General features: G+C 30.0%; 6 protein-coding genes across 6 annotated transcripts; 4 read left to right on the top strand and 2 right to left on the bottom strand.

Moving 5' to 3' along the window:
* Positions 1–388: 388 nt before the first annotated feature.
* Positions 389–1,843, top strand: GO595_002748 (Aspartate--tRNA ligase, cytoplasmic; the record flags this gene model as incomplete). Its single annotated transcript, XM_067915692.1, has 1 exon — positions 389–1,843. The coding sequence occupies one exon, from the start codon at positions 389–391 to the stop codon at positions 1,841–1,843; it is 1,455 nt and encodes a 484-aa protein (XP_067776549.1).
* A 356-nt stretch (positions 1,844–2,199) lies between these two features.
* GO595_002747 (CAMK family protein kinase) lies at positions 2,200–3,210 on the bottom strand (the record flags this gene model as incomplete). Its single annotated transcript, XM_067915691.1, has 1 exon — positions 2,200–3,210. The coding sequence occupies one exon, from the start codon at positions 3,208–3,210 to the stop codon at positions 2,200–2,202; it is 1,011 nt and encodes a 336-aa protein (XP_067776548.1).
* A 1,075-nt stretch (positions 3,211–4,285) lies between these two features.
* Positions 4,286–4,756, top strand: GO595_002746 (Myb-like DNA-binding domain containing protein; the record flags this gene model as incomplete). The annotated part of the gene is made up of 1 exon (XM_067915690.1): positions 4,286–4,756. One exon carries the CDS (start codon positions 4,286–4,288, stop codon positions 4,754–4,756), a length of 471 nt encoding a protein of 156 aa, XP_067776547.1.
* Positions 4,757–5,007: 251 nt separating this feature from the next.
* On the top strand, positions 5,008–18,357 carry GO595_002745 (Dynein heavy chain family protein; the record flags this gene model as incomplete). The annotated part of the gene is made up of 2 exons (XM_067915688.1): positions 5,008–12,330; positions 12,763–18,357. The coding sequence occupies 2 exons, from the start codon at positions 5,008–5,010 to the stop codon at positions 18,355–18,357; spliced, it is 12,918 nt and encodes a 4,305-aa protein (XP_067776546.1).
* Positions 18,358–20,413: 2,056 nt separating this feature from the next.
* On the bottom strand, positions 20,414–25,036 carry GO595_002744 (leucine-rich repeat domain-containing protein; the record flags this gene model as incomplete). The annotated part of the gene is made up of 2 exons (XM_067915687.1): positions 20,414–20,592; positions 21,688–25,036. 2 exons carry the CDS (start codon positions 25,034–25,036, stop codon positions 20,414–20,416), a joined length of 3,528 nt encoding a protein of 1,175 aa, XP_067776545.1.
* A 632-nt stretch (positions 25,037–25,668) lies between these two features.
* On the top strand, positions 25,669–27,186 carry GO595_002743 (Clan CA, family C1, cathepsin L-like cysteine peptidase; the record flags this gene model as incomplete). The annotated part of the gene is made up of 1 exon (XM_067915686.1): positions 25,669–27,186. The coding sequence occupies one exon, from the start codon at positions 25,669–25,671 to the stop codon at positions 27,184–27,186; it is 1,518 nt and encodes a 505-aa protein (XP_067776544.1).
* Between the last annotated feature and the right edge of the window lie 520 nt (positions 27,187–27,706).

Raw genomic sequence — 27,706 nt, 5'->3', positions numbered from 1 at the left:
CATCAATTTAAAACATTGTTTAAAAAAATTATCATTTTATTTTTTGAGCTTCATTTTCTTTAAGAATTAATTTGATCAGATTTTAGAATCAATTTTTTCTTCAATTACCAATGGATTAATTATTTAAAATTTAATTTCTCGATCATCAAAAATAAACATAAGTCATATTCTATGTTACCGTTCCATCATTATTTCCTCAAAAGGTTTAAAAAGGAAACCAAATAGAATTTATTGAAATTTATAAATTTTGAAGAAAGATTTTGAAATTTTATTTTCAGAGGTAAAGTTGCTTGGAGACAATAAACGGCTTTTTTGCATTGAAAATTGAATGACATGTGGCTGTTTATTTCTGAGGAAACGGTTTTTTCGATGGTCCTTCACTTTCATTATGTCTCTTCCTTCAGAAGTGTATGGTGACTTGGGACTTATTCAATCCAAAGAAGGCGTTGAACCACGTGAAATCCTTTCCGTTGCTGACTTGACAGATGACAAAATTGGCAAGGATGTTTGGGTTCGTGCCTTTGCTGCAAGCGTTCGTGGTAAAGGAAAATGCGGATTCATTCTTCTTCGTACTCAAATCACAACAATCCAAGCTTGCGTTTTTGCTGGTGGTGAAATTCCAAATCAATTAGCAAAATATGTTCAACAAATCCCAGTTGAATCTCTTGTTGAAGTTTATGGTACACTCACCGCAACAGAAAAACCAGTCACATCTGCAACAAAGCAAAATATGGAAATCCAAATCAAGCGTTGCCACATTGTATCCAGAGCTAAGCCAACACCAATCGTTGTTGCTGACTGCCAACGTGTTACAGAAGAAGATGATGAAGGACCAGCTTCCACAGATAAAAGCCGTCCACATGTCACTCAAAAGGCTCGTCTCGATAACCGTGTCTTAGATCTTAGAACCACCACCAATCAAGCCATCTTCCGTATCCAATCCAAGGTCTGCCAATTCTTCCGTGAATATCTCCTTCAAAATGGTTTCCAAGAAATCCACACACCAAAACTTATTGCCACAGCTTCTGAAGGTGGTTCCGAAGTTTTCGAAGTTAAGTACTTCAATGGCAAAGCATATCTTGCTCAATCCCCACAACTTTACAAGCAAATGTGCGTTGTTTCTGGTATGCCACGCGTTTTCGAAATCGGTCCAGTGTTCCGTGCAGAAAACTCATTCACACACCGTCACCTTACCGAGTTCACAGGTCTCGATTGCGAAATGGAGTTCAAACTTAACTATCACGAAGCACTCAACTTTTTCAAAGATTTACTCGCAACCGTTTTCAACCGTCTTCTCAAGGAATGCCGCGCCGAAATCGACACAGTTAAGGCACAATTCCCATCTGAAGATGTTGTTATCAACCCAGTTATCATCAAGTATCCAGAAGCAGTTGCTATGATCCGTGAAGCTGGATTACAGATGGAAGATTACCAAGATCTCAGCTCAGAACTCGAAAAGAAGCTCGGTGAACTTGTTAAGGCTAAGTACAATACTGACTTCTTCATCCTTGATAAATTCCCATCTGCTGTTCGTCCATTCTATACAATGCCAGATCCAGAAAATCCAAACTATTCCAACTCATACGATATGTTCCTCCGTGGAGAAGAAATTGTTTCAGGCGCACAACGTATCCACGATTCTGATCTCCTCCTTGAAAGAGCAGCTAAACTTGGTGTCAACTTAACACCAATCCAACAATATGTTGACTGCTTCAAATATGGAGCTCCACCACACGCTGGTCTTGGATGTGGTCTTGATCGTATCACTTTCCTCTTCTTAGGATTAAAGAATGTTAGACGTGGTTCACTCTTCCCACGTGATCCATCAAGGTTAACACCTTAAATAAAGGAAAAAGAACTAAATTTTTAGAAATTTGAATTTTGTTGCTAATCAAAACAAAGTCCCTGAAAAAGTTATACGATGTATTAAATGATATAAACCTTTGAAAAACAAATTTCGGATCAAAAAACAAAAGTGCCGTTACATTCAAACAAAATCACTTGAGCTCAAAATTCAAATTAATTTGAATTTGAAAGTTAACTTTTGTAAACAAACGTTGGTTAGAACCAAAAATCTTTTCAAAATTTGATTTGGATAATAAAATCGGCCGATGGATAATTGAATCCTTATCGGCTATTTCAATCAACTTTAATTTATTTTAAAAAGTTCTATGAACTGTTTTTGGGTACCGCGTTGTATCAAAGTTCAGCGTTATCCACCTGCGGAGGACTTTGACAATCGTTCGATATAGACCTTGGCCTATAAAACCTGTACCTGACCATGTATGATGATGTTTGAGAAGTAGATGAACTCAAAGATGAATTAATTGTATTTTGATCTTCTGAATTTTCACATATTGAGAATGAAGCTTGTGATCTACTCCTTATCCTTGGAAGCTTTCTCCTGGTTGATTGTTCCATACTGTACTTGAGAAAAACCGACTTTGGGCTCCCAATTGTTCGAGCTTGTGGTTTGAATATCTTCGCTGGAGATGACCTCCTTCTTTCCTTCTGCAAGTACTGCCTAAGTATCTTTGTGTCGCCTAGGTATTCTATGTCAGGCCTTTTTATGTGATTTTGGATAACTGTGGAATCAATAGTTATACGAATATCTTCATGAATGTCGTTGGGAATGGAGATAACATAGTCATTGTCTGTGATAGATCTTATCATTGATATAACATTGTTCATGGGCCATGGAACACATCTCATTCTCATAAATGCAAGAAGAACGCCTAAGGCCCAGATATCTGAGTGCGCGCCTGGAATAACAGAGTGGTTAAAGTATTCTGGAGCAAGGAATGCAAGCTGCATTGGATCTGGCGTTCCAAAGGCCCATGCAATATTTATAGAAGGTTGATATAAATCTGTTACTACAATGTTGTTCTGTGGTGTTATAAAAATGTTATTAGGTTTAATTGGGTTTGGAGTGATTTTTTTCTCATGTAATATAACAAAACATTGAACCAAAAGCTTCCATATCGAAAGAATTGTATTATCACTGAAATTTCCGTTAGAAATTACATCGGATAATGATGTGTATGGTAAATAAGGACGTAATAAGTAAAAGCAATTATCATTTTCTAAAATATCTGTGTATGGGACAACAAATGGGATGCACGCCTCCTTTATTGCCTTTACTCTTTGTCTGAATTGGTTTATTTCTTGTTCTTTTCCAATAAATTCTTTTCGAAATAATTTACAAACCATTGTGTTATTTGTTTCGATTTCCTTTAGTACAGAGGTAGGACCATACAGTCCAGTTCTGATTTCATGTATTATCTGATATTTTTCTCTTAGTTGTTCCCATTGGTCTTGCATGCTTTAGTTGCTCCGAATAATTATTTGAATGAGAATATTACATTCAAAAATCATTTGAATTGAAAATCACTTTTCGTTTCAAAAATTTATTTAGTTATAATTTGTATTTAAAATAGTTTGTGAGTTTTTGAGAGAATGGATTAAAAAGCTCTAGCAAATTTTGAACGACTTTTTGAACGGAAAGATTTTAAAAGTTCTTATAAGTTCTCAAAATTATGTTGACAACATGAAACCTTATTGAACATTTTGAAGAAAAGTTAACGGCATCTCATCTCCGACAGGTTTTGAACTAAAAATTTGTTATAACTAAACCGTAAAATCCGTAAAATTGGAACAGAAAATTATGAGGAAACCAAATAAGAATTCAACTGCTTGTGGAAACATGAAAAAAGACATGTGGTATACCACAAATTTGTTAAGGTTTTTTTGATCATGAGTTGCAAATGTTTTTAGAACCTCTTGGGATCTGACGTACTCAAAAAAAAAGATTGATATGTTGATTCTCATGAAAAATTCTCTCCTTTATGCTAAAAACTTGTAACCCCAAAAGAAAAGGTGCGTTTTTTTCTTTAGTACGTGTTTTAGTTTTTGAATTATTTTGACAATAATAACAGATGTTTAATTCAAGAAAAATTAGTTTCGAACAGAGTGTGATTTGCAGTAACAAACTTATCTTTATATGCTGTTATATTAGATGCAATTTTATTTGGAAATTTTGAATTTGATCTTTATATTATGATTAAAAATTTAAACATGTTTCTGAGATCAGTGCCCTATGTAAAAGTATTTCCTTTTGATTTTGAAAAAAAATGATTGATATGGATATGGTTCTAAGAAGAAAATAATTTATTTTCCAAAAATGAATTTCCGATCAGTAACTTCTCAATATATATCGTTTCTGATTGAAAAAGCAGTAACACCTATTCAATTTTTGGTGGGTTTTTTTTGGCTTAGTAAAATTCAAATGTCGAACCCCACGCCACCAGGAACAAAGCCACCTCGAAAACAAAAAGCAATGTTCACACATGAAGAAGACCAAAAACTTAGAGAGCTTGTACAATTAAAGGGAACTCATGCATGGAACGAAATTCAAGAGCAAATGCCAAATAGAACTGCTCGTCAATGCAGAGAAAGATGGAACCTATATCTTTCACCAGATGTTTCAAATACTCCTTGGACAAAAGAAGAAGAAGCATTGCTCATGAAATTTTATCGCCTTGTTGGACCAAAATGGTCAGTTATTGCAAAAAATTTCCCTAATAGAACAGCAAATAATGTTAAGAACCATACAAAACAGTTTTTAAGAAGAACACAAAAATACTTTTCTCAAACTTTTGGTTACATACCAATACAAGCACCAGCTGCTGGGATAGTTATCTCTACTCAAGAGCCACCATTAAGTGAAGTGGTTATAGGACAAACGCAGCCCCAATGAAATGATATTTCTGTCAATAAACAATTCTTCGAGGCAAACTGTTTTAAAACGTACTTGTTGATTTTGTAAAGAATTTGGAGTGGTGTTTCTTAAGTAACATATTTCATTTTCTCATTTTTTTCAACATTTGATATGAAAATAATCTTCGACCGTTAAAATACGTTTTTTGGAAAAAGGAATAAACGGATTCCTCAAGTAACGTATTTGATTGAAATACTACGGTTTTCCGTTGCAATAATTGATCCAGTCACATGGACTTATCCAAAGTATTTTATGAGGATGAACGATCTCGTTTTATCATTGACCGTGTGAGTGGGATGCTCAAGCTCACTAAAGATCGTTTTGATACAATGTTCAAAGAAGAAGAATATAAAAGAAATTATTCACTTTTTTTAACAGGAAAATTTAATTGTATTATATTATCATTAAATGCCAAAGGAATGTTACAATGCTCTATGAATACTTTTACAAAAGGAAAGAAAGGTGTTACAATTTATCGAACAAATTCATGTAGTCCAGATAATCCAAAAGAATTTATAGCATCATTAGCATTTGTTGATATACCTAAAATGCCAATTGATTTTATGTATCATATAATCGACAATGTTTATGGACCAATTTCAAAAACTGAAAGCAATTTATCACGTTTCTCTAAACCAGTTGCAAATGAAATTGTAACAGCAATGAGTGATATTGATGGGCTCATGTACATGATGATGGGAAAAAGTCAAGGAATGACATTACTCACAATTCCATCACATGAGATTCTCAACGCAGAAGACTCACCAACAAAACTCCATGCATTTGAGGGTCAAGTAGTCCAATGGATTGAAGAAATTAGGCATTTTTTAGATCAAGAATTTCCAGAAGATTCAGAATTATCCCCATTAGACGAAGTTAAATTCTGGAAAAAACGAAGGCAAAACCTCGAAATGCTTAAGAAACAAATGGATACAGATGAAATTAAAATTGTTCTTGAATCATTAGAAACAAATTCACCTCCATTTGTTGCCCAATTCAAGCAAATTGAGAGTGAAGTAAATGACGCTTATGAATTAGCTATCGAAACAGAACGTTCTCTTCATCCTATTCATATATATCTTGAACAAATTGATACTGTTGGTGTAGATCTTGAATCCTTATGTGATGTCTTCAAGCCAGTTTTTTATCTTCTTTTCCTTATGTATACTCGAACCAAATATTTTCATTCACCACGACATATCTGTTCATTTATTCGTCTGATCACCGATTTCTTCACCAAGCAATTTATCATTGCCATTGATGGGTCTAATATCATGTCTGGAGATCCCCAAGATTCACTTGAACATATAAATGAGTCAGAAGAAGTCTTAGACAAATTCAATTCTGCTTATGTTGAATTCAAAGAGAAACTTATTAATGCTGATGGTCCATCATCATTTACTCTTAATAATCAGGCCGTAATGCCTAAATTTATTACTCTCAGAAACCGTTTAAACGATATAAAACCGTTACTTCAAACCATTATTGAATTTACACGATTTGATAAAACAGAAGTCGGAGGTATTCATGGACATATTTTATCGCCGAAATTTTCCCAACTTTTAGATTCATTTCATGATATTGAAAGTAAGATCACAAGTTTAGACGTTGATTTATTAACTATTTCCGATGAAGAATTTTCACGAATTTGTAAAGAAATCCAAACAGACTTTTTAGATTTAGATGTCCGAGCAGTTGCAATTGCAATTTGGGCCATTCAAGATGTCTCATCAATAGTCTCATTAGGTCAAATTCTTTCAGGTTTTAATGCGTTATTACGACGACCATTTTTTATCGAATCATTTAAGAAACAATATCCACAAATAATTACATTATTTAATCAAGATATTGAAAACATATCAAATACATATCGATTAGGTAAAAACTGTCCACCAAAATTATATGGAGTATTACCAACTACATCCGATTTTATATATTTCCATGGATTAATTCAACGAATTAAATCGATCAAAGAAAGTCTTAAAAATACAATTCCTGAAATATTTGAAGATCCAGGAATGAAAGAACCACTAAAACGAATGAAAGAATTAAAGAAGACAATTGAAAGCACACAAAAATCGATGATACAAAAATGGTCATCAACAATTAGTGAAGATTATAAAGATAAACTTAAAAAACCATTAATATCACGAGATGAAGAAACACGATTATTATCAATGAATTTTGATCCAGATTTATTATCATTATTAAAAGAAGTCAAATTCTTAATAAGTTATATACAAGAAGATATACCACCAGTAGCAATGGAAATATATGAAAAAAACCAAATATATAATGATTATATTCATTCAATTAATGTTTTAGTCGAACGTTATAATCATCCATTAACTACTATAGTTGATGTTGAATTACCAATGTTTCAAAAACATATTGATCATATTGATTCGATCTTAGAAAAAGGAATTTCTGAATTAACATGGGAAAGTTCTGATGTTAATGATTTCCTTAAAGAAGCAGTTAATGAAGTTACTAAGTTTTCTGATTTATATAATGCATCTAATTCGAATATTTCAACAATTAAAAATAAAATCGAAAGTTGGAAACAACCTGCATTATTTAGTAGAACCGATCCTAAGAAATCATTAGATAAAAATGAAGTTAATAATACATTAAATAATCGAATAGCTTTAATCACTCAACAAAGTCAAGAAATTCAAGAACTTGTAAATTCATCAGTAAAATCTTTAACAGAATCACCAGATACGCCAGAAACACATCAATATCTTGATTATATCTCATCATTAATTCAAAAAGGGTTTAAAGAGAATATTTTATATTCATTAAATCAATTAATTAAAGATTTATCTATAAAAACTACTGAAAATCAAACAGGTTCACATATAATAGTACCATTAATTACTACGAAACTTGAACTTATTGATAATCATGTCTTATTTTCACCACCATTAATAGAAGGACAAGATAATTTATATTCTACATTTAAGAATTGGTGTTTACGAGCATTAGATTTAACTAAATTAATAACACCATTTTATGAAAATCAAACACCAATTTATGATTTAATTAATAATGATGAAGAAATACAATCAGCTATTAATCAAATATTAAGTTCTGTAGAAGAAATGGCTAAGAAATGTATACAATATAAAGATGAAAACTTCTCAAAACATTCAAACGTTTGGACTCAATCACGTGAAACATTTATTAATGAGTTTTTACAAAAAGGTGGAGGATTAGGTGAAATAGATAAAGTTACTGGGAAACAAGAATATAAGAAACCTACATTAGAAGATTTTGGTAAACAAATTGGAAGTTATCGAAAATCACAAAATGACATTCGTTTAATTCATGATTCACATTCATTTGGTTGGTTACGAGTAGATTGTCGCCCATTAAAACAATCATTAGATTTAAACTTAGGTAAATGGGTATATTTATTTACACATTATTTAAATAATGACATGTTAAATCAATTAAAAGAATTTAAACAATTTTTAAATGATGCACATAAAGGTTTAGATATTAAAGTTAATAAAGGAGATATAGATCAATTAATAGCAGTATTAGAAGCAATGTTATTAGTTAGAACTAAAGCACCAAAATATGAAAAATTATTTGATCATTTAAAGGCTACAGTAGCATTATTAAAACAACATGGTGTAACTGTAACTGATTCTTTATTACAACAAATTGAAGAAGGACCTGATCAATGGCAAGAACTAAAAACTACTTGGACGAATGTACAAGATAAAACAGCGCCTTTACAACAAGAAGAAACTGCACGATTACGTGCAATCGAAGATGATTTTGTCGAAAAACTTCAAGATTATCTTAATAAGTTTAATCATGAAGAATTCTTTAAATATTCAATTGGTTATGATAAAGCTACTGAATTAATCAAGAAATGGGAAGATATATTAGAAAAACAAGATGATGAAGCAGCTGAAATTCAAGCTAATGGAGAATTATTAGAATTTACTGTAAATCCATTTAAGAATTTAACATTAATGAAATCTGATTTAAATTTACTTAAATCAGTCTGGGAAATATATCATGAAATTGATTCAGAATTATCTAAATGGAAAGATACATTATGGTCCGAAATAGATGTAGCTTTATTATCAAATGAATGTGAAAATTATATTAAACGAATCCGTAAAATAGAAAAGAAAGCTAAAGAATGGAATGTTTATGAAGGACTTGATAAATTAATTAAAGAAGTTTCGTCAGTATTACCTTTAATGGATCAATTACATAATGATAAACTTCGAGGTCGACATTGGGAAAAACTTGAACAAATCACTGGAATTAATTTCCAAAAATCAGTCAACTTAAAATTAAGAGATATATTAAACAAAGATTTAAATCGTTATTCAGAAGATATCACTGAAATTGTTGATGGTGCTAATAATGAAGTTCGAATGGAAGTACAATTAACTAATATCGAAAAAACTTGGGCTAATATGAACTTTGAATATAAACCTATGGAAAGTTTCCCTGAACTTGATGTATTATATGTTCAAGATGAATTAATTCAATCATTAGAAGAAAATCAAGTTGCTATACAAAATTATTTATCTTATAAAAACATTTCTTTCTTTAAAAATACATTAACCGATTGGCAAAATAAATTAATGAACGTCGATCGTGTTATTACACTTTGGGTTGATGTTCAATATCATTGGACTCATTTAAGACCTATTTTTATAGGTTCAGAAGATATTCGAAAACAATTACCTAAACAATCCGAATCTTATGAAAACATCGATAAACAAATGAATGAATTCATTAAAAAACAAGAAGAAAATAAAAGTGTAATTGAAACTTGTAATCAACCGAATATACAAAAATTCTTAGAAACTCAACTTCGAGAATTAAATATTGTTGAAAAATCGTTATATGAATATTTAGAAACTAAAAGAAAAGCATTTCCACGATTTTATTTTGTATCTTCTAATGATCTTTTAGATATATTATCTAAAGGTCGAAATCCAAAAGATATTGAACAACATTTTAGTAAAGTATTTGATAATTTAGTAAAAGTTAATTGGACTGGACCTAAGACATGTAATGCAATGATATCTAGTGAAGGAGAAGTAGTTAATTTTGAAGAAGAATTAGAATTAAATGGTCAAGTTGAAGTCTGGATACAAAAACTTTTAGATACTTCTAAACATACATTAAGGAATAAATTAGCAGAAGCAATTTCTTCTGCTTATGAAACTTCTCAACGACCTAAATGGATTATAGAAAATATTGCTCAAGTTGGTTTAACAGCAGTCTCTATACAATGGAATAAAGAAGTTAATACTGCGTTTAAACAACTTGAAGAAGGTATTGAAAATGCAATGAAAGATTATAATGTTAAACAAAATCATCAACTTGAAGATTTAATTGAAATGATTCGTGGGGAAAATTTAAGTCCATTAAATCGACAAAAAGTTACTGTCATATGTCAAAATGATGCACATAATCGAGATGTAGTATCACGTTTAGTTCATAATCATGAAGAAACTCATGAATGTTTTGAATGGCAATCACAATTACGATTTTCATGGCGAAACTCAGAATATGATTGTTTTATTAATATTATTGATGCTGAATTTCGATATCAATATGAATATTTAGGTTCACCTACACGTTTAGTAGTAACTCCATTAACAGATCGTTGTTATATTACATTAACACAATCATTACATCGGATAATGGGTGGTGCACCTGCAGGTCCAGCAGGTACAGGTAAGACTGAAACAGTTAAAGATTTAGCACGTGCTTTTGGTCAAATTTGTTTTGTCTTTAATTGTTCAGAACAAATGGATCATAAATCATTAGCAGCTACATTTAAAGGGTTATCACAATCAGGTGCATGGGGATGTTTTGATGAATTTAATCGTATAGCAGCACGAGTATTATCTGTTGTATCTAATCAAGTTAAATCAATATTAGATGCACGTCGAGCTAATTTAACAGAATTTAAGTTTTGTGGTGAAGAAACTATAAAACTTCAACCGACTTGTGGTATCTTTATTACAATGAATCCTGGTTATGCAGGACGTACTGAATTACCCGAAAATATTAAGGCTTTATTTAGATCAGTATCTATGTGTGTACCAGATTTCCAAATCATTTGTGAAATTATGTTAATGGCAAGTGGATTTAAAACAGCTTCTTTATTAACAAAGAAATTTACTACACTTTATAGTCGTTGTGAACAATTATTATCGAAACAACAACATTATGATTGGGGTTTAAGAGCAGTTAAATCCGTTTTAGTCGTAGCAGGTTCTTTAAGATCTGCAGATCCTAATATGTCTGAAGAAGCAGTTTTAATGAGAGCTTTACGTGATTTTAATTTACCGAAAATTATTTCAACTGATATACCTGTCTTTTTAGGTTTAATTAATGATTTATTCCCTTCAATTGATGTCCCACGTAAACGTAATCTTAAATGGGAAGAAACTATTAAACAATGTGTCTTAGAAGCTAAATTCCAAGCAGAAGATCAATTTATTCGGAAAGTTGTCGAATTAGAAGAATTATTAAATGTTCGACATTCTGTATTCATTATAGGTAATGCAGGTACTGGTAAAACAGAAGTTTGGAGATCTTTATGTAGAGCTTATAATAAGAATGGTACACCTTGTAATTATATTGATTTAAATCCAAAAGCTGTTACTAATAATGAACTTTTTGGATTCTTAAATCAATCTACACGAGAATGGCAAGATGGGTTATTTTCATCTATAATGCGAAACTTATCTAAATTAAATAATGATAATCCTAAATGGATAATATTAGATGGAGATATTGATCCTAATTGGATTGAATCCTTAAATACTGTTATGGATGATAATAAAGTTTTAACATTAGCTTCAAATGAAAGAATTCCATTAACAAAATATATGCGATTAATATTCGAAATATCACATTTAAAATATGCTACACCTGCTACTGTATCACGTGCAGGTATTTTATATATTAATGAAACTGATGTAGGTTATATGGCTTATGTTTATTCATGGTTAGATAAAAGAACGAATGGTAATGAAAAAAGTCAATTAACTGTTTTGTTTAATAGTTATGTACCTCGTACATTAGAATTAATTCATACAAATATTAAACATATTATCCCTTTAAGTGATATAGCAATGGTAGAAACATTATGTAGATTATTAGAAAGTTTATTAATTGAAGAAAACTTACCACAAAATGCTGAAGCTTCTTTATATGAATTATATTTTGTATTCGCTGCTGTTTGGGCTTTCGGTGGAGCTTGTGATGATCAAGGACGTGATTATCGTTCTGAGTTTAGTCAAATGTGGAAATCAGAATGGAGAAATATTACATTTCCTCAACAAGGTACAGTATTTGATTATTATGTTAATCCAGAAAAGAAGAAATTTGTACCTTGGAATGAAATTAGCCCCAAATTTAATTATGTTCCAGATAAAAATGTATCTTCTTATTTAGTATTTATACCAGAAACTACACGAGTTCATTATTTAGTTAATAAATTAATTGAAAATAATTATCCAATAATGTTAACAGGTTTATCAGGTACAGGTAAATCAGTATTAATACGAAATTTATTAGAAAACTTAAATGAAAATGAATATATATATAAAGCTATGAACTTTAATTATTATACTAATTCGTTAACATTACAACAATTTTTAGAATCAGGTATTGAAATGAAATCAGGGAAATTATATGCACCACCAGCACAAAAAAGATGTATTTATTTCATAGATGATTTAAATATGCCTGAAATTGATCTTTATGGTACACAAAGTCCAATGACATTACTTAGACAACATTTAGATTATCAACATTGGTATGATCGACAAAACATGACATTAAAAGATGTGAAAAATATTAATTATATTACTTGTATGAATCCTACAGTAGGTTCATTTACTGTTAATCCTCGTTTCCAACGACATTTCTCTACATTTGCTTTAGGTATACCTTCAGATTCTTCAGTGAAAACTATTTTAACAGAGATATTAAATGGACATTTTGAAAATTATAATTTCTCACAAGTAGTTAAAAATTATCAAAAGAAAATTATTGATAATATATTATCTATACATAAAGAAATCACAAAAACTTTTATACCTACAGCTATTAAATTCCATTATAATTTTAACTTAAGAGATATTTGTCAAGTATTACAAGGATTACTTCGATCTTTACCTACACATGTAAAAACTGTTGAACATATTACACGACTTTGTGTAACAGAATCGATACGTGTTTATGCAGATCGTTTAATCGATTTAAATGATTATCAAAAAGCTAAAGATATTTGTATAACTTCATCAATTAAATATTTCGAAGGTGCATTAGATCCACAAATTATTAGAGATGAAATGATGTTTTGTGCATTTCCACCTGATGGTGATGATTCACAATTTGATGAAGGTAATTATGCACCAATGATTAGTAATGAATTAACTACTAAAGTTATTAATGAGAAATTAGTTGAATATAATGAAAATCATCCAGTAATGAATTTAGTATTATTTAAAGATGCTATTGAACATATTTTAAGGATTTCTAGAGGTATTACATCACCTAGAGGTAATATGTTATTAGTAGGTTTAGGAGGTTCAGGTAAACAAAGTTTAGTTAAATTAGCATCATATTTATGTAATTATAATGTATTCCAAATTAACTTAACTAATAATTATGGAATTAATGAATTTAATACTGATTTAGTTAAATTATTTACTAATGCTGGAGGTAAAAAACAAAATACTGTTTTCTTATTAACAGATACACAAATTATAGATGAACAATTCTTAATTCCAATATCTGATTTCTTATCAACTGGTGTTTTACCTGATATATTTACACAAGAAGATAAAGAAATTATATATTCTCAAATTAAAGGTGATATGAGTGTATTACGTATATCATTTACACCTGAAGAAGCTTGGAAATTCTTTACTGAAAGAGTACATAAACATTTACGTATTGTGTTTTGTCAATCTCCTTCAGGTGATATATTTAGAATTAGATCACGTCGATTCCCTGCATTAATTAATAATATGATTATCGATTGGTTCCATTCATGGCCTTATGATGCATTATATTCTGTTGCTAAAAGTTTCTTAAGTGATGTTAATTTAGATAATAATGATCCTGAAACTATTATCGAATTTATAGCTAATACACATTCTAAAGTTATTCAATTATCTACTGAATATTTAGAAACTGATAGAAGATATAATTATGCTACACCTAAATCATATTTAGAAATGATATCTTTATTTAAGACAATGTTAAATAATACAAGAAATATGTTAGTTAATAATACTCAACATTTTACTAAAGGATTAAAAATGTTACAAGATAGTTCTAAAGATGTCGAAGAAATGAAAAAGAAACTTGAAAAACAAACGAAAATAGTTGCCGAAAAACAACAAGAATGTGCTAATTTAATAGATCGTATTTCTCAAGATGCTACAATTGTAAAGAAAGAATCAGAAATTGTACAAAGAGAAGAACAAAAGACAGCTAAAATTAAACAAGAAGCAGAAGAAAAACAATCTATAGCTACTGAAGAACTTAAGAAAGCGCAACCATTAAAAGCACAAGCTTTAGAAGCTATTGATTGTATTGATAAGAAATCAATGACTGAATTATCATCATTTACTACACCTCCTAAACTTGTAGAACCTGTAATGCAAGCAGTTGTCTTAATATTAAGTGAGAATGGACGACCTGCACGAGATTTATCATGGAAAGCAGCAAAGAAATTAATGGGTAATACTGGTAATTTCATTAACAAATTACATCATTTACATGAGAATTGGAATAATGATATTATGCAATTAACGAAACAAAAAGTTGCAAAGTTTAACTTTAAAGAAGCAGATGTAAGTAAAGCTTCTTCTGCTTGTGCTAATATCTTTACATGGTTAAATAATATATTAACATATCATACAGTTATACAAAATATTATACCTAAAGAACGTGCAGCTAAAGAAGCCGAAGAATTATTACAAGAAAGTGAAGAGAAATTAAAGAAAGTACAAGCTAAAGCTAAATCTTTAGAAGATCAATTACAAAAATTAAAGGATCAATTAGAAGAATTACAAGAAGAAAAGAATAAAGCACAATTAGAAGCACAAGAAATGTCTGATAAAATTAATAAAGCTACAGATCTTGTTGCAGGTTTAGGTGATGAAGGAGAACGATGGAAAACTCGAATTGTTGAATATCAAAATGAACAAACTTCAATTGTCGGAGATGTATTATTAGCAGCTGCATTTATATCTTATAGTGGACCTTTTACACGTTCTTATCGAGAACGATTATTAAATGATATCTGGAGGCCATTCTTATTAGAACGGAATATTAAGTTACAAAAAGATCCTTTAGACGTAATTACACATCAAGCTTTAATAGCTCAATGGAATAATGAAGGTTTACCTATTGATCGAGTATCAATCGAAAATGCAGCAATTACATATTCATGTCAAAGATGGCCATTATTTATAGATCCACAATTCCAAGGTATTAAATGGATTAGAAAGAATCAAGAAAATAATAATTTAAAGGTATTAAGATTTGGCCAAGATAATTTCATTAATTTAATATCTATAGCAGTTGAAAATGGTGAATCAATATTAATTGAAAATGTTGAAGAAACTTTCGATCCAATAATAGAACCTTTATTAGCTAGAAATATAATAAAACGTGGTCGAAGAAACTTAATACAAATTGGTGATAGAGAAATAGAATTTAATGATAAATTTAAATTATATTTACAAACAAAAATTGCGAATCCTCATTTCAAACCTGAAATTCAAGCTCAAACAACTATAATTAACTTTACTGTAACATTAGATGGTTTAGAAGAACAACTTTTAAGTAATGTAGTTCAACATGAAAAACCTGGTTTAGAAGAAGAAAAAGCTAAATTAATCACACAAATGAATACTGATAAAATCACCATGAAACAACTTGAAGATAATTTATTAGAAAGATTATCTTCACCAGGTATTAATTTAATTGAAGATGTAGAATTAATGAATACATTAGATAAATCGAAAGAAATGTCAGCAGAACTTAATGAAAGAGTTAAGAAAGCACTAGAAACTACTGAAGAAATCTCTATACATCGTGAAGCATATCGAAGAATTGCAGGTAGAGCTGCTTTATTATATTTCATATTAGTTGATTTAGCTAAGATTGATCATATGTATCAATTCTCATTAAGTTCATTTATTGATGTATTCATTAAAGCTATGGATGAAGCAGAAAATTCTACAAATCCTATCGCAAGAGAAAACTCATTAATTGATTCGATAACATTTAAAACATTTAGATGGGCTATGAGAGGATTATTCCAACGTCATCAAATCATATTTACTACTTTATTATGTTTTAGGATATTATTAGCTGATAAACAATTACAAACGATTAAAATGGATGAGTTTTTACATCTTTTAAGATGTCCACGTTCAATGTCAATTGCAAATCCTATCACTGATTGGTTATCTGATTCTTGTTGGGGTGCAGTTGTAGGTTTAAGTTCATTACAATCATTCCAAACTTTACCACAAGATATAATGACACGACCGAAGCCATGGCAAAAATGGTGTGATTTAGAAACACCAGAAAATGAAAAGTTACCACTTGATTATAAGAACAAAAATGATTTCCAAAAGTTATTAGTGATTCGAGCATTACGACCAGATCGAATGGTCAATGCATTAACACAATTTATATCGAATCAAATAGGTGAGAAATATACTGAAGATGTAGTGTTTACTTTACAACAAACTTATAATGAATCTACTCCATATATATCAATATTCTTTATCCTTTCACCAGGTATAGACCCTGTTAAAAACATTGAAATCCTTGGAGAGAAATTAGGTTTCACTGAGAATAATAATAATTTATATAATATATCATTAGGACAAGGTCAAGAAGAAAATGCATTAAATAGTTTAACAAAGGCTTCTGTAGAAGGTTCATGGGTAATAATACAAAACTTACATTTGATGGGTAAATGGTTACAAGACTTAGAAAAACATATCGAAAAAATCCGATTGAATAATGACATTAATGAAAAGTTTAGAATATTCTTTACGGCTGAACCAAGTGATGATATACCACCAGGAATATTACAGAACTCAATTAAGGTGACAAATGAACCCGCTAGAGGTATGAAGGCAAACTTGATGAGAGCTTTGGCTTTGTTTAACGATGATAACATGGAACAATGTCAAAAGGATAGAGAATATAAGGCATTATTGTTCCACTTATGTGTGTTCCATGCAATTATGGTAGAAAGAAGAAAATTCGGACCGCAAGGATTTAATAGAGTTTATAACTTTAACCCTTCTGATTTAACAATTTGTGCGGAATTATTATTCGATAGTTTGGATCAGGCTCAACCTATACCTTGGGTGCCTTTACGTTATTTGATTGGTGAGATTATGTATGGTGGTCATATTTCTGACGATAGAGATAGAAGATTATGTAGAACTTATTTGGAATCTTTTGATAAAGAAGATTTCGAAGGTGGTGAACTTGTGCCTGGCTTTAACTCACCTACCGGATTATCTACTATGGAAGAATATAAGGAATACGCTCAAAGAGAATTTCCTGACGAGTCCCCATATTTGTTTGGTTTACATCCAAACGCTGAAATCGGATCGTTAACGACTCAAACAGAATTTATTTTCAATACTTTACTGAACATCCAACCGAGAGCGATAGGATCTGATGAAGGCGATTCTTCTATGGAGAAAAGTGTTAAAAAGACACTTGATGAAATAATGACAAGTATCCCTATGCCTTTTAATATTACTGAACTTTATAATAGAATTGAAAAACATGAGCCTTATGTTTCAATTTGTTTACAAGAATGTGAAAGAATGAATGTATTAATTGCTGAAATTAAAAGATCTCTTGTTGAACTTGATATGGGTTTAGCAGGTGAATTAACAATATCTGAAGCAATGGATGAATTAATGATTTCCATTTATAAGAATCAAGTTCCTAAATCTTGGGAAAAACTTGCTTATCACTCTCTGAAGCCACTTCTTCCTTGGTGGAAGAATTTACTTGATCGACATAAGCAATTAACAGATTGGTCATCTGAATTAATACTACCTAATTCAGTTTGGCTTCCGGGCTTATTCAACCCCTCTTCGTTCCTTACTGCAGTTGCACAATCTGCAGCTCGTAAAAATGGATGGCCATTAGATCAAACAATATTAACCGTCGAAGTAACGAAGAAAATGGAAAATGAAATCGATGCTCCACCACGTGATGGCGCATATATTCATGGATTATTCCTTGAAGGAGCAAGATGGGATTCAAAGATGAATTCTCTAAATGAGGCAAATCTTAAAGAACTATACCCACAATTGCCTGTTATATATGTAAAGGCTGTATATATCGATAAGCCACAAGCAGGTAGACAAGCAGTTTATTATGAATGTCCTGTGTATGTCACAAAAGAAAGAGGTCCAACTTATGTATCTGACTTTAATTTAAAGATTAACCCTAACTTAGGATCACCAAGCCATTGGGTAAAAAGAGGAGTTGCAATTTTACTCGAGGCTGATTGAATAAAACAATCTGAGTAGCACTTTTTGCAGTTGCAATCTATCGTTTTATTTGATAAAATTGAATAACATTTGACATTTTTTTTGAATAAAATTGAATAACTATTGTTTTTTTTTTTGCGTCACGCGTTTGAATGATATCATTGTGTGAATTTGCGGTTTCATTTGGACGGTTTCACTCAAATGGCTCAACCTTCTCTCAATTTCTTGGCTTTTTAACATTTTCTGTATTCAAATTTGAACTAATAAAACCCTCATTTTCTTTTCAAACACAATAGCCAACATTATTTTTTTTGAAATAATTATATCAATTTTGTACCTTCCTAAAACAGATTTATGCTGGTAACAATACTTCAATCTTTACTTCTTATTGTTGCAATTGTTTTATTCAGCATCAAAATTACATATTTTGTTACTTTTAACGAACATATTATTCCAATCAATGATACAATAAATATTTATATTGACTCTAAAAATGAAATTAATTTTTTGCAATATAATATATACTTGTTGCCAAAATTATTACATGTTGGAAAGGAACAATATTTAGAAGAACGAGCTGTAGAAATTGCTAAAGTAATATCCAAATATGATATTGTTTGTTTAAATGAAGCTTTTCATTTTGGTTCTTCAATTGTTAAAAACTTTCTTGTTGATTTAAAGAAATATGGGTTCAATCATTCAGCAACACTTCATAAATATAATTTTTTCTCTAGATTTTTCATTGACGGTGGTCCTTTAATAGTGTCAAAGTATCCAATTATAGATATTGATAGTACGATTTATTCACAAGGAACTCATTCTGATCAATTTTCTGCAAAAGGTGTGATTTATGTAAAAATTCAAATATCTAAGAACAAATCAATTCACGTACTTTCAACTCACTTACAAGCTTCATATGGTTATGGTACAAATGAGGATAGAAGTGTTAGAGCAAGTCAAATTACACAAATCACTGATCTTATGACTAAACATAAAGACAATTCACCAATCTTTTTACTTGGTGACATGAATACAGATTCAATAGATAATGAAAGAGAATATTATCGGTTAATGAATTTACTTAATTTTGATGAAGAATATGACATATATGACACACTATACATAACGCAAGGAACTCATCCTGTGACATCATCAAAACTTACTGATGCTGAAAAAGCAGATGCAAAATGCTTAGACTATGTATTTTTGTTCCAGCATAAGAACGATCATTCTGTTCTGAATTTTTCATCTCGGGTGGAAAAGTTTCAAGTTGAAGGGAAGCCATACAACAGACTGTCTGATCATTTAGCTGTAGAGTCTTTCATTAAGTTTAACATATAAATTCAAAAAATTTGGTGCGTTTTTTAAATAAAATTTATGTATATTTAATTATTGTTTTAAGTTGAAAATAAATCAATTTTTTTTCAATATTAAAACCAAATGTATTTTATTCATTTACCAATACTTTTGGTTATTGCAAATGTTAACTTCTCTTTCATAGTTAGGATCATAAAATTTTTAGAGCATGTTGCTACAAGAAGGTGATAATAATGTTTTGTTCATTTTAAATATAAAAGAAGAAGAAGTCCTTTATAAAGTTTTTTATTTGGGTGAATTTCCCTTTATTAACTTGACTTATTCAGTATATTTAAAAAAGTTTTTTTGGGATTACATGTGAAAAAGAGAAATTCAAAATTTTATCAAAGAGAATTTCAAATGTTTTATTTATTGATTTATTTTTTGAAAATATGAATCATTTCATAAAATTTTCGTGACACCTTTAAGAGAAAAAGATAAAATTATATATTCATCTTTTACTTTTGTTGCAAAAAGATACCATCGATTTGAATTAATTGCTACTGATTCGTTTTGCCATTTATTTCTTTATATATATATAACTAATTGCTGTATTTATTCCAAAAATTCTTAGAAAAATCTCAAACAAATTGTACTGTAGTTTTCCTTATCATAAATTGATACCAACTGAATATACTGCAAATCAGTTGTCTCTAACTATAGCTATAGATGCACAATCATTCGAAAATATTTACCATCAAATGAATTATTTATTTATTTATCAGTATCCTTGATAAGGATTTTGTGACACTTCATATTCCTGATATGGATGTGTGTATTGGTATGTCACATTCGAGAATGTTTCTGCTACCTGCGGCTCGGTAGCGCTATTGAGTCCTTCGTAGATTTCCTTTTCGTTTCTTCTCTTCATGATGAAGTACACCGTCAAAACGACGCCCACTATAACCACTATGACGCACGCCAGCGTTACACCTATCACCACACCAGCGTTTGATGATTCCTTTTCGCTGACTCTTTTTACAAGCATATTACTTATGTAATTTCCTACGAAATCATCGGGAACAGTAATATATTTCGCGTCCACATTATCAAATACATATGAATCACAATTAGGTGAATATGTACCGTTATAGAATATATAATATAAATTCCAACATTCGAATGCATAATTAGATATATAACTTATGGTATCATAAAATATTAATTCTCGTAAATCTGAATACTGAAATGCAGCATATCCAATTGTGCGAACTGATTTTGGTACTGTTAATTTCCGTAATCCAATGTGTGAAAATGCATATTCACCAATTGTTTGAAGTGAATCACCAAAAATAATTTCGTCCAAATAATTACAACTTTGAAATGCACAACCATCAATTGTCGTAAGTGCATTACCGAATTTAACAGTTACTAATGAGTTACAATCATAAAATGCATATTCACCAACTTCTTCAACATTATTCAAATCGATATATTTTAATGTACTACATTTATAAAATGCTGAAGTATTAATAAATGTAATTGCATCCGAAAATGTAAATGATTTTAATGCATTACAATAATAAAATGCTTTATATCCGATTTTTGTAATTGTACTTGGATATGTTATCTCTGTTAAATAATACCATTCATAAAATGCTTTTTCGCCAATTTCTTTAACTGATTCTCCTAAATGTGCTATAGTACATTGGGTAAAATAAATTCCGATTCCTTCGAATGTGTTTTCTTTAATTTCGGTGAAATAACTTCCATCGAAATATTGTAAATTATTACATGATGAAAATATTGAATGACCTAATTCTTGAATTGTATCAGGTATTGTAATACTTTGTAATGAAGTACATTTATAAAATGATGCATTACCTAAAAACTTAAGTGAATTTGGTATTGTTAAACTTTCTAATGATGTACAATATTCAAATGCAAATATTCCAATTGATATAATTGATTTACCAAATGTAATACTTTGTAAAGATTTACAATATTCAAATGCTGCATTTTTGATTTCTTTTAATGAATCTGGAAATGTAATACTTTGTAATGAAGTACATTCATCAAATGCACTGCTTTCAATTGATATAAGTGATTGAGGTAATGTAATATCATATAAAGATGTACAATAATAAAACGCCATTTGTTCAATAACTGTAACATTATCAGGAATTCGAATACTTTGTAATGAATTACATTTATAAAATGAAGATCTTCCAATTGTCGTAGTTGATTTACCAATTGTAATATTCTTTAATGATATACATCCAAAAAACAAATATTGATCAATTATTGTAACTAAATCTGGAATTATTATATTATCTAATAAACCACAATCAGAAAACGCACCAATACTTATGGTTTTAACTGATTTACCAATTATAACATTTGCTAAATAATCACTTGAATCAAATGCAGAAATTCCAATTGTTTCAACTAAATTACCAATTAATACACTTGTTAATTTACATTGATAAAATGCTCTTGAACCAATTTTAGTAATTGTTTCTGGAATTATATATGAACCTGTTTTAGCTGATGGATAACATAAAATTTCTTTAATATTTATATCATAAAGAATTCCATCATCTTTATAATTTGTATAATGTGTATTATTTGGTGATACATTAATAGATAATAAATTAGAACAAGCTGAAAATGCTGAACATCCAATCATTATAACTGATTCTGGAATATATATTGTAGTAAAAGATGTTCCAGAAAATGCATATTCACCAATTAATGTTAATGAATTTGGTAATGTTATAGTTGTTAATCCAGTACATTTATAAAATGCATAATTCATAATTGTTGTAATTGTTTGAGGAATCGTAATTTGTGTTAATTTAAAACAGAAATAAAAGGTACGAACGCCAATTGTTGTTAAGCTATTTGGTAAAATAATATTATTTAATTCAATACAATTATAAAATGTATAATTTCCAAGATCAGTGATTGAATTACCTAATGTAACACTTTGTAATTGATTTGATTTTGCAAATGCATTTGCAAATGCATAATTACCAATTGTTTGAACTGAATCACTAATTACAATTTTCTTTAATTTATAACATTCACTAAATGCATAATCACCAATAGTAGTTACAGATTTACCAATTGTAACTTGAGTTAAACCATTACAATAAGAAAATGCATAATTTCCAATTGTTATAACATTATCAGGGATTACAATTGTTGATAAATATATACATTTATAAAATACATAAGCACCAATTGTCTTAAGATTATTTGATAATTTAATTGCGCCCATTTCACATTCATAAAATGCATAATCACCAATTGTTTCAACTAAGTTACCCATTGTGATAGACTTTAATCTAGAACAATAACAAAATGCATCATCTCCAATTGTTTTAACATTATCTGGAAGTATAATTTCTTTTATTTTAGTACAATATTTAAATGCATTTGATCCTATTTCAGTGACTGATTTACCAATTGTAATGTTATCAATAGCATAACAATTATAAAATGAATAATCTCCAATTTTTGTAACCGAATCACCTATAATAATATCTTTTATATCATGACAATTAAAGAATGCATAATCACTAATGACTTCAACTGAATTTGGTATTATTAAACTTGTTAAAAATGTACTATTACAAAATGCATATTCAGAAATTGTTTTAACTGAATTAGAAATTGTTAATGTATACATACGTGTACAATTAGCAAATGCATAAGGTGATACTTCAGTAATTGAATCAGGAAGAGTAACATATGTTAAAGCTGTACAATTATAAAATGCATATTCTCCAATTTGTTTAATTGAATTACTGAAATAAATTGTCTTTAATTTACTACAACATGAAAATGCTCTACTTTCAACAATTGTAACTGGATTAGGCACTGTATAATATGTACCTTTAGCTAATGGAAAACTAATAATTTTATTGATTTCATAATCATAAAGTACTCCATCACCAACATAATTAGCATAATATTTATTTTCTGATGAAACAACAATATTCTTTAAGATGTAACAACATTTAAATACATTATTACCAATTGTTTTAATTGTTTTTGGTATTTTAATACTTTCTAATGATCCACAATATTCAAATGCATTATCTCCAATTGTTTCAATCGAATTACCATAATTAACTAAATATAAAGAACTACAATGACTAAATGCATAAGGTTCAATTGTTATAAGAGAATCTGGTAAATCAACATATCTTATTTTAGAATTAGAGAATGCATAACTTTTGATTGTTTGTAATGTGTTTGCAATATTTATTGCTGTTGCTGTTGCTGGTACATGTATCATTTCCCGATAATTATAATCATAAAGAATTATTCCATTTTCTCTGTTCCTGAAATATTTGTTTCCTTCAGAAACTTTAATAGATTCTAAATTATTACAGCCTACAAATACTTGTTCATGTATTTCTGAGACTGTCTTACCAATTATAATAGTTGTAATTCTTTTACAGCCATAAAATGCTTTGTTACCAATGGATGTAATTGGTTCTGTAACATTAACTTTCTTTAATCGAATACATCCTTCAAATGCTGAATCTGGGATACCTGTGAGTGAATTACCAAATGTAATACTAACTAACCTTTCGCAATGAGAAAATATTTGCGCGCCAAGCGATCTGACTGAGTTTGGTAATGTAATATCTGTTAATTGAATACAATTTGAAAATGCAGAAACACCAATCATTGTGATTGTCGTACTAAATGTAAGATCATTTAACGCTAAACATCTCTCAAACACTGAATCACCAAGAGAAACAACAGATTTTGGAATTGTTATGTTATTTAAATTTGTGCAATTGTAAAATGTATAACTTTCAAGAGATGAAATCCCTTGTGGTATAGTGATTGTGTTCAATAAAGTAGAAGCAAAAGCTGATGAGCCAATTTTTGTGAGTGTTTTTGGGATTTCAATGTTAACTAAACTTGTATATGAAAATGCAGAATCACCAATTGTTGCCAAAGGGCCTAAGATTTCGATGCTACTTAAACCACTTTTGGAAAATGCTGAATTTGGAATGGACGTAATTGAATTTGGAATTGTAATGCTTTGTAATGATAAACATCCATAAAAAGCATATTCACCAATTGATGTGACTGATTCTGGTATAGTAAATTCCTCTAAAGAAATACATTCATAAAATGCACGGTTTCCAATTGAAGTAATTGATCCTTCAACCCGAAAAATTTCAAGAGAACTCCATTCATAAAATGCATCAGAGTCGATACTTTGAATATCCTTTTCTAAAGAAATGCAATTATATCCAAGAGTATCAAAATCGGTTCGACTGATTGTTTGACCTTTGCTCACAGAATAGCATATCTCCTTAGTTGCTCTGCTTAATGCTATGGAATTTGCTTTGACGAATAGCACGAACAAGAGCATTTAGAATAAATTATGTGACTCTTTTCAAAATTAATGATCGGACGGTTATTCAAAGAGCCTTGATCGTTATATAAACTTTTTCATAACATTGTTTGTCTTTATCCATCACTTTTTGATAAACGTGTTCCAATTAAATACATGTGTTCACATGTTAAGAACGATCTTTCTAAAGCATTTGTTGAATTATTATAAAATTTCAAATTTCATTAATACTGTTGTGAGAATTATAACAAATTACAAATATATTTGTATAAATTTCTTCTCGATTTCTCATAAATTAAATTTTTCCGAATTTTTATGCTACAATAAATATTATTATATTGAAATTCATCATTTATAGTATTCTCTCATTACAATAAATTACACATATCTTTTTAATCAATAAAAATTATAATATTTAGTGAAAACTGTTCACTGGAATTTTTTTATATGTTGTGCAATTTAAAATTTAGATAGATTTGGTTTCTTTGAACGAAACAATTATATTTATTTTTTCATCAAACGGTCGTTACCCACTTTCTGAATAAAGTATAGAATAACAATATCGATATGGAGTTGTTGTTTCATCGTTTTCTGTGATTAACGGTTGACTGTTTCAATTTTCGGTTGAACCGACAACAAAACCTCTTCTGATGCTTTTCTCTCTGCTTGCTTTAGGAACGGCTGCACCAGAAATGTTTAGCTGGCCTGCGAAATACACAATCCGTGGAACCTGGAAAGTACCATATACAAACTTATCAAATCCAATTACAATCGTTCATGAACCTGGACGTCAATATACAAATCAATTAAATGGGGTTGAACAAATATGGACAACCACAAAAGAAGAACACATTCATCGTAAAATTGTTGGTGCTGGCGATAAAATGATCTGCTATGGTTATTCCAAATCAGCAGCTGAATGGGATCTTGAATTAACACAATTCCTTCCTGACCCAGCAGGTTATGTAGCACAAGAAGGACTTTATCCATACAATGGAAAGTTATGCAATCTTTATGTCAAAACTGAAGTTGATGGCAAAACATCTACCTGGAAAATGTACACAGACAGTGAGACTGGTTATCCAGTAGCCTATGTTGCTCAAGCCATTTCACTTTTTTATTCCCATTATGATGTTTACATATTAGAAATCAATGAATTCATTCCAGATGCTCTCTATGGCGTATGGAGCTTCCCATCTATTTGTAATGAACCTGACATTCTTGATGATCCATATCCAGGTAATCAATTCAATCTCTTTTTCCCAAGCAGCAATGACAATTCTTTCCACAAGAACAACGAACTCATCAAGTCACGTAATCTCCATCATACACCCAAATTCCATCATATCGATAGTAAACGTTGGTATGATACCATCATTGGAGCCCGTAAATTGAAGAACCTCAAAGCACGTGCATTTGATGATGTTTGCCTTTCATCTGAAGAAACTAGCAAGCTTCTTAACTTCGAACTCCCATCACTTCCAAACGGTTTCTCATGGCGCGATCACAAACCGACCATCGTTGGGGCACCCCGTGACCAAGTTGCGTGTGGATCATGTTGGGCATTCGGTACCGCTGAATTACTTGAATCCCAATTTGCTATGCTCACTGGTGAATTCCGTGAAATCTCAGTCAATCAATTCATGGATTGCACATGGGATGCAGATAACTATGGCTGTCAAGGCGGCGAAGTTAATTGGGCGCTTTCATCATATGTTAACAAGAGCTTACCAATTGTTTACGAACGTGATTATCCGTACATTGGTGTTTCTGGATTATGTGGCGGAAACTTTAGCGACGAACAAATTGCCGGTTATGTTGATGCATGTTATCATATTCCACGTACAACAGAAGCAGTTAAGAAGGCATTATATAAGTTTGGGCCATTATCCATTGGAATTAATGTTGTCGAAAGTATGTCATTGTATACTGGTGGCGTTGTAGATGATGAAACATGTGTTGGTACTGCAAATGATCTCGTGCACGCCGTCATTTTAACTGGATGGAAGATAATCGATGGCAAGGAGGCATGGGAAGTAAAGAACTCATGGAGCACATATTGGGGAGACGAAGGCTATGTTTATATACAGGCAGAAAACCAGGAATGGAACTGCGGTGTAACTACAGACGCTGTTGCAGTATCTGTCACTAAGAAAAGACCAGAATAAATAATAAGCTAATCAACACAAATGATTTTTTTTTTAATAATTTCATACATAAAAACATTTATTATTTTTATGTTTGAAACATTTTATAAATAGGTTATAAATAAATTTTATAAACAAATGTATCTAATTTTTGGAATTTGGTTAATCAATTTGAATTGCAAAAAAATGTTTTGATTGAGTAATATATTTTTGGAATCAAAATAACTATACCAAATTTTCCAAGCAATTTTACAATTAGAGGGATTTTGTTTCAATAATTTTCTTTATTGAATATATGTTCTTGAAGAGTATTATTTTAATCATTTGGAAAATTTCTTTGAAAAGATTTGATACATTGAATGTTACACTAAATTTATAATTATACCCGTAGATCTCCTAAAAATATATGTTAACCCATTTTAAGTAATATTTTTATTATTAGTATATATCCTCATTTTCAGGATAAAAATATGAATAAAGTGTAATTGGGGGACACTCCATAAAATCATCGCCTTTAAGTACATTTAAAGTACCAAATGTT

The sequence above is a fragment of the Histomonas meleagridis genome (genome assembly GCF_020186115.1).
Source record: "Histomonas meleagridis strain 2922-C6/04-10x chromosome Unknown contig_20, whole genome shotgun sequence".
In the NCBI taxonomy this organism is placed as follows: Eukaryota; Parabasalia; order Tritrichomonadida; family Dientamoebidae; genus Histomonas; species Histomonas meleagridis.
Note: the sequence above shows the minus strand (reverse complement) of the source record. Positions and strands in the feature narration are given on the sequence as shown.